We start from the raw sequence: 7,739 nt of genomic DNA on the forward strand, positions 1-7,739 counted from the left end.
TGTATACGTGTCCTGTTTTGATTTGAAAACCTCACGACTGTCTCATTTTAAAAGAAAACCTTTACTGTAGATATAATGTACCAGAAACCATCCTTTTCCTCTCACCGTCTATAAACCCTATGTCACTTTACCCAAATGCCACCCTACTACCTTCATAGTGCACTTCTTCAAAAGAGTGCCAAAAGGGAATAGGGTGCCATTATTTGGGGACGCAGCCTGTACAACCTGTCTCTCATTCTTTATTTTTGCCTATTCACACATACTTGTACCCTCCTTCCCTCCCTCCCTCCATTCCTCCTTCCTCTCTCGTCTGGTAATGAGATGTATAAATAAAGAAGAGGTAGAGCTGTGAAGAAAGATACATGATTCAAATAAGAAATTATAAGGAATAAAACACCTTAAGTAAAATGACTTGATTTTATTTATAATTGTATTATTATTATTTATTTTATTATCAACTACATTGGACACTAACATACAGTAGAACAAGGAATCCACAAATGAGACAATTAATTTAGTTATTTTCACAATAAAAGTATCTATTTCACAATAAAAGCATCCTAGATAGAACAATTAGTAAACGATTGGAAAATCTATCGAAACACACAAACAATGTGACAGTGCTATTCTTAATCGCATAATAATACAAATAAATAAATATATTTTTACACTAATAGATCATCTACATAATTTATCTAAAAATAGACTCAATGTCAAACTCAAGGACGTAAGCTTTTCTTGACGTCTAAATCTCTGTGCTGATTGGTCAGTGGATCCTGGGTGCTGATCTGTCATTGGTGGTTGTTGGTTTAAGCTTCACTGTCGCAAAGGGATTGGTTCCCCTGCAACAGATCAGGTGACATGTAAACAACTAGCACTCGACACTAATGACAAACATCCCAGCAGGCGCACAAACACTGACACACACTGACACACAGACACACACACACACACACACACCTCCTACCTGGGAAAGAGTAGGTTTTCTCCAGAACCTCCAAGGGGTGATAATGACTCCGCCTTCCTCTCCGGGAAAGTAGGCTGGATTGGTCGAAAGTCAGCTGACCCTCTCCGGAGCATTGTTGTTGGCTGAGGGGGTGGCGGCGGCGGAGGAGGAGGGGGCGGGAGCTCGTTATAGCCCTTCATGCTATTTGTTGTCATCACAATCTCTGGCTCCGCCCTCCTCTCAGGGAGGGGAGAGATTGGTCGGAAGTCGACGGAGGCCCTGCGAGTGGGTGTGGCAGGCGGCGCGACATCACTGTAGGCCTTTTCTGATTGGTCCATGGAGGTGTCAGAGGGATCCAATAGGTTGTTCATGCTGTGGCTCCTCAAGGAAGTGCCACTGGAGGGTCAAATGTCAGATATGACCACATTGATTAATTGATTGATTGATTGATTGACTGATTGATTGACATACCTGGACCCCAAGAGGTTAGAGAACTCCTCAATAGAAGCAACATAAGCTGCTGGGAACCAGCCCTGGCTGTTTGAACAACAGAGAGAGACCAGAGAAACAAGACAATATTAGCAAACACAAAAATTGACTAAATACTGTAACTGACAAGTTCCTAGATCATATCCACTGTTTTCCCAGCCAGCCACCCACCTACCCACATAGGAATGAATGAATGAATGAATGATGGATGGATGGATGAAGGAACAAACAAACAGACAAACAAAGGAATGAATCATAATGGGCCTTGCTGTTATCCACTGTCCCCTACCGTAGGCTGCTATCCACTGTCCCCTACCGTAGGCTGTTATCCACTGTCCCCTACCGTAGGCTGTTATCCACTGTCCCCTACCGTAGGCTGTTATCCACTGTCCCCTACCGTAGGCTGTTATCCACTGTCCCCTACCGTAGGCTGTTATCCACTGTCCCCTACCGTAGGCTGTTATCCACTGTCCCCTACCGTAGGCTGTTATCCACTGTCCCCTACCGTAGGCTGCTATCCACTGTCCCCTACCGTAGGCTGTTATCCACTGTCCCCTATCGTAGGCTGTTATCAACTGTCCCCTACCGTAGGCTGTTATCCACTGTCCCCTACCGTAGGCTGTTATCCACTGTCCCCTACCGTAGGCTGCTATCCACTGTCCCCTACCGTAGGCTGTTATCCACTGTCCCCTACCGTAGGCTGTTATCCACTGTCCCCTACCGTAGGCTGTTATCCACTGTCCCCTACCGTAGGCTGTTATCCACTATCCCCTACCGTAGGCTGCTATCCACTGTCCCCTACCGTAGGCTGTTATCCACTGTCCTCTACCGTAGGCTGCTATCCACTGTCCCCCTACCGTAGGCTGCTATCCACTGTCCCCTACCGTAGGCTGTTATCCACTGTCCCCTACCGTAGGCTGCTATCCACTGTCCCCTACCGTAGGCTGCTATCCACTGTCCCCTATCGTAGGCTGTTATCCACTGTCCCCTATCGTAGGCTGTTATCCACTGTCCCCTACCGTAGGCTGTTATCCACTGTCCCCTACCGTAGGTTGTTATCCACTATCCCCTACCGTAGGCTGCTATCCACTGTCCCCTACCGTAGGCTGTTATCCACTGTCCTCTACCGTAGGCTGCTATCCACTGTCCCCTACCGTAGGCTGCTGTCCACTGTCCCTTACCGTAGGCTGCTATCCACTGTCCCCTACCGTAGGCTGCTGTCCACTGTCCCCTACCGTAGGCTGTTATCCACTGTCCCCTACCGTAGGCTGTTATCCACTGTCCCCTACCGTAGGCTGTTATCCACTGTCCCCTACCGTAGGCTGTTATCCACTGTCCCCTACCGTAGGCTGTTATCCACTGTCCCCTACCGTAGGCTGTTATCCACTATCCACTACTGTAGGCTTTTATCAACTATCCCCTACCGTAGGCTGCTATCCACTGTCCCCTACCGTAGGCTGTTATCCACTGTCCCCTACCGTAGGCTGTTATCCACTGTCCCCTACCGTAGGCTGTTATCCACTATCCACTACTGTAGGCTTTTATCAACTATCCCCTACCGTAGGCTGCTATCCACTGTCCCCCTACCGTAGGCTGCATCCACTGTCCCCTACCGTAGGCTGTTGTCCACTGTCCCCTACCATAGGCTGTTATCCACTGTCCCCTACCTTAGGCTGCTGTCCACTGTCCCCTACCGTAGGCTGTTATCCACTGTCCCCCTACCGTAGGCTGTTATCCACTGTCCCCTACCGTAGGCTGCTATCCACTGTCCCCTACCGTAGGTTGCTATCCGTTCTCCCATACAGCCACCCATTCCTTGGCTCCTGGACCAACACGGTGACCATCTCTCCCTGGGTGAAGGGTAGGAGTTTGGGGTTGGAGGAGGGCGGGTGGGACACCAGGGCTCTCATGGTCCTACCCCCACCCAGACCCAGAGACTCACCCACTGAGGAGGAGCGGGGTCGGCTGTGGAGGGGGGACGGGGCTGGGTGGAGGTAGGACCATAACACAACAAATGTTAGTGTAATTTTAATTGACTAAATATAACCCTGTTCTTTGGGGGTGCAGTGTAGTCCTCCCACCTCTAGAGGGCACTCTCCCCAGGGCCTGCTGTTCTCTCCTGGCCCAAGACATGTCTCTGTCCTCATCTACTGTCTGCAGCAGAGAGCTCACTGAGCCACACAGCTGAGGAGAGAGGGAGACGGGGTAAGGTTGAATGGTTGGGTGGATGGGTGACGGATGGGTGGAATACTTGTCTCTAACCTGTGCCTCCTGGTCAGGGTGGGTGGGGGTACGGGGTCTGGATCCTCGTGTCTCGTTCACTTTCTCCTTCCATCCATCAGCCTTCTGCAGTAGGGAAGCCCCTGTCTGTGGGAGAGATGGGGGCATTTCAGAACACTACCTGTGTGTGTTGGTTTCTAAAGGTTTCTGAAGTCCCCGTTTTGGACATAAACATGTCTCTGTGTGTGTACCTTGTTGATGAGGAAGAGCAGTGATTGTGTCAGTCCGCAGTGTTTCTCTGCCAGGAAGCGATACCTAATAATAACAATTGTCATCGTATTCATAATCATCATAATAGTGATAATAATAATTGTATTGGTAATGTATTAATAATTGTAAAGATTGACCTCCTCTCCTCCTCCTTCATAATGTCATGTTGACTCTGTCTCAGGTACTGCATGTACTCACTGTGCTCCTGGAGAACACACGTTTGCACGCATGCACGCACGCACGCACACACACACACACAACCACAGTTACTGTATGGAATGTGGTAGTGTTAGACAGTGTCTGATCTAACTGTAAGAAGGAGGGTGTGTGTGTATGGTTGTCTGTGTCTGTGTGTGTGTGTGTGTGTGTGTGTGTGTGTGTGTGTGTGTGTGTGTGTGTGTGTGTGTGTGTGTGTACCAGTGAGTCTCTGAAGGCTCCTCTTCTCAGCTGTTTCTCTAGAGCTTCTGCCTGGTTCCTCACCTCCAGCTCATACACCCTGCGACTGCCCTATGGAGGAGATACAGGAGTGTGTGTTAGCACACACGTACACGTACAGACACACACACAGAAACACACACACTCTTGCCAGATACTCACGTCAATGTACTCCTCGTCCAACTTGACATTCTTCTCCATGGCTTGTAAAACTTCTACCTGGAACCATCGAAACTGAAGGGGAAGAATTACAACGTTACACCCTCGGGTGGAAGAAAAACAATGTTACACTCTATGGCAGTGGCCACACATAGGCTGTGGATGGAAACAGTGGCGTGGACATATTGTAAATAAACATAGATAAATAGGAGGTGTAAAGACACTAAGTAGGATCAGGAACATATAGACATAAATAATAATAATAATAATAATAATAATAATATGCCATGTAGCAGACGCTTTTATCCAAAGAGACTTACAGTCATGTGTGCATAAATTTTTACGTATGGGTGGTCCCGGGGATCGAACCCACTACCCTGGCGTTACAAGCGCCATGCTCTACCAATTGAGCTACAGACGACCACAATTAAACAGATAAATAAAAGAAATATATAATAAATAAATAATAAAAACAGATACTGACCACTCCCTCCATCTCAGCTGTGAGTCTTCTCTGCGTCTCAGATATCTGTACCAGGACATCTCCTGTGGAACACACAGACACACATTAGCATCCCCAATTAGCATTGATGACAGCATCTCATAGGGAATGAATGGGGCCGTGGATCAGACCTAGCAACCTAGCCTTATTAGCACTGACGATAGCATCTCATAGGGAACGAATGGGGCCGTGCGTCAGAGCTAGGCTAGCATGACAGCGTAGCTACAGCAGGTTAGTCAAGTGAGAAGGTCAGCGCAGCAGTGTGACCATGAAGAGAGGATTGGGTAACTGCTTTGAATTATAGATGACAGTCTTTCAGCCACACTCAATTCATTAGCTCAACTGGCATGCTGTGTGTGTGTGTGTGTGTGTGTGTGTGTGTGTGTGTGTGTGTGTGTGTGTGTGTGTGTGTGTGTGTGATTGATCAGTCCGTCCTTACCTCTCAGTAAAGCCTGTTCTTATTAATATTTATTGGCACCATCGGAGCTAGACTGTCCTTCCAAAAAAACAGAGTGCCAAGCCCAGTTTAAATGTAGACCTCTCTCATCTCACCCAGTATCGTAAAACACACCGCCTGCCACAACAACATCAAAGTTGCTCAAAGACGTTAAGAAGAATGAAGTTAAAGGTGACTCAGCAAAATGACGTTGCCATGAGCAGCACCGCAGATATTGAGATGAGCGAGATGCAAGACTCTCACACAGTATCTGTGCACGGCGTGGTAGCCAGGGCACCAAAACAGCAGAGAAGTTGATCCTTGCGCCTCAACTCTCTTAGCTGTTGCAGAAATTAACCCAATATGCGGTTTCCTTTTTGCATCTACATCACATCGTTAAGTCTACCTTTAATATATCCCCAGTCTGTGTTTGGCCCATTGTAGCCTGCTGGTGCTACGGTACAGTACAGTACAGTAAAGGACAGACGTACAGACAGACAGTACAGACAGACACACTTACCAAGTGAGCGAGATGAGAGTGTGTGAAGGGCCTGTTCTCCCATCTTTGCTACAGCACTAAAGTAGGCCTCACTGGTAACAGCCAAGGCTGCAACCCCCCCCCCCCCCCCCCCCCCCCCCCCCCCACCCCCACCCCCCACACACACACACACACACACACACACACACACACACACCTGTTAGCATTATTGCTATTAACTAACAAGCCTAATAATGACACATAACAAACCAAACCTTGTAATCATATCTTAACTGTCCCAACCAACCAATCAACCCTAATTGACCCAATAAGTAAAACACCTGTGGTGATGGACACCTGATACAGGCATAAATAGCCCAGTGGTTAGGTAACAGGCATAGAGGTAGAACGAGGCCTCTGGATGGACAGAACCCGTTTTAGCATGGACATTGCGGGCTTCCACCATTTGAAAGTCACAGAAGTTATCATGGCACAGATTCAAAGATGAGTCCTCGTTCTACCTCTATGGGCAACAGGCATCTCTTTACCATGTTACAACTACCTACTAACTTCTATCTCTATGGGCAACAGGCATCTCTTTACCATGTTACAACTACCTACTAACTTGCTGACCTGTGATAGATGCCTTGTACTGTTTTATCAGTCAGAGTTAGGTCTTTGATATCAATAATACGTTAGCCCAATTACATCTAGGGAACGTGTCAGAGAGGGATGACACCCCCCCCACACACACACACACGATGACACAAATGCATACTTATGTATCAACTTTCACACACACACACACACACCTTGGAAAGCATTGACATAGCTGTTTCCTAATGCAACTAGCGTCTGTAAGCCTGGGTTGAACTGTTCCATCAGGCTCTATGGAAGAGAACACAGAACAAACAAACATCTCATATTGGCCAATACTTAATACTATGCCCTGTGTTTAGTCAGGCCTACAAGTGGTTGTATATTGAAGGTTAAATGTTACAGGAAGATATTTTGAAAAGTTTTAGCAACATTTCCCCCCCATATACGCTCATTTTGAATATTATTTGAGTGTGAAAGATAGGGGTAGCTTATTGCCAATACGCTCTTTATTTATAACAATATTGGCAATAATCTACCCCCATAGCACTACCCTGCCATAAAAGGTATACTTACTGTGTACACAGACAATGTAGACCTATGTAACTGGTCACTGTTAGCCCCCGACATAGTAACAGCTTCGTGTTCCACAAAACAAAAGAAAAACGGTATAATAACAAATGAGGAAAAATAAATAAAGTCTTATAAACTATTCTCTTTAAACTCCAGAGTACTAGTTGAAAGTTTCAATAAAGAAATAAATGACAGTTGGTAGTAGTTGCTAGAGGCCTCTTCTTTTGATAGTGAAAGTCACCTTGGCGACTATCCCGCTCCTCGTTGTCGTTGTTCCCTCGTTCTTTCTGCCACCTATTACACCCTGTTGTGATAGAGTGATAGCTCTCTCTCTCTCGCATTCGTTAATGAGCCTCTTCATCCCTCCACCATAAGCCAGTTTTACAGAGAGAAGGAGAAAAAATGGACACCGATACGGCCGGGGCAGCTGAATTATAGATGGAGGAAAGGAAAGTCGCTCTGGATAAGAGCGTCTGCTAAATGACTAAAATGTAAATGTAAATGAAAGGATGGATGGAAACGTCACCTGTTGAAACTAAGCCACCACCACAGGGAGGGACGTAGGTAGGTAGGCTCACACTCGGGGAACTACATGTAGTATTAGATTAAGGTAATAATAGTAACACATTTGTAG

General features: G+C 46.8%; 1 protein-coding gene across 1 annotated transcript; it reads right to left on the minus strand.

Moving 5' to 3' along the window:
• Nucleotides 1-623: 623 nt before the first annotated feature.
• LOC311119856 (BAR/IMD domain-containing adapter protein 2-like 2) lies at nucleotides 624-7,254 on the minus strand. The gene is made up of 13 exons (XM_084194507.1): nucleotides 7,109-7,254; nucleotides 6,748-6,823; nucleotides 5,978-6,064; nucleotides 5,004-5,065; nucleotides 4,523-4,594; nucleotides 4,343-4,432; nucleotides 4,063-4,130; nucleotides 3,907-3,970; nucleotides 3,517-3,802; nucleotides 3,212-3,419; nucleotides 1,418-1,483; nucleotides 968-1,342; nucleotides 624-842 (listed from the first exon to the last, which is right to left on the minus strand). The coding sequence occupies exons 1-13, from the start codon at nucleotides 7,160-7,162 to the stop codon at nucleotides 767-769; spliced, it is 1,584 nt and encodes a 527-aa protein (XP_084050633.1). The 5' UTR covers nucleotides 7,163-7,254; the 3' UTR covers nucleotides 624-766.
• Between the last annotated feature and the right edge of the window lie 485 nt (nucleotides 7,255-7,739).

Source organism: Coregonus lavaretus (assembly GCF_964263955.1).
Source record: "Coregonus lavaretus genome assembly, contig: HAP1_SCAFFOLD_55, whole genome shotgun sequence".
In the NCBI taxonomy this organism is placed as follows: domain Eukaryota; kingdom Metazoa; phylum Chordata; class Actinopteri; order Salmoniformes; family Salmonidae; genus Coregonus; species Coregonus lavaretus.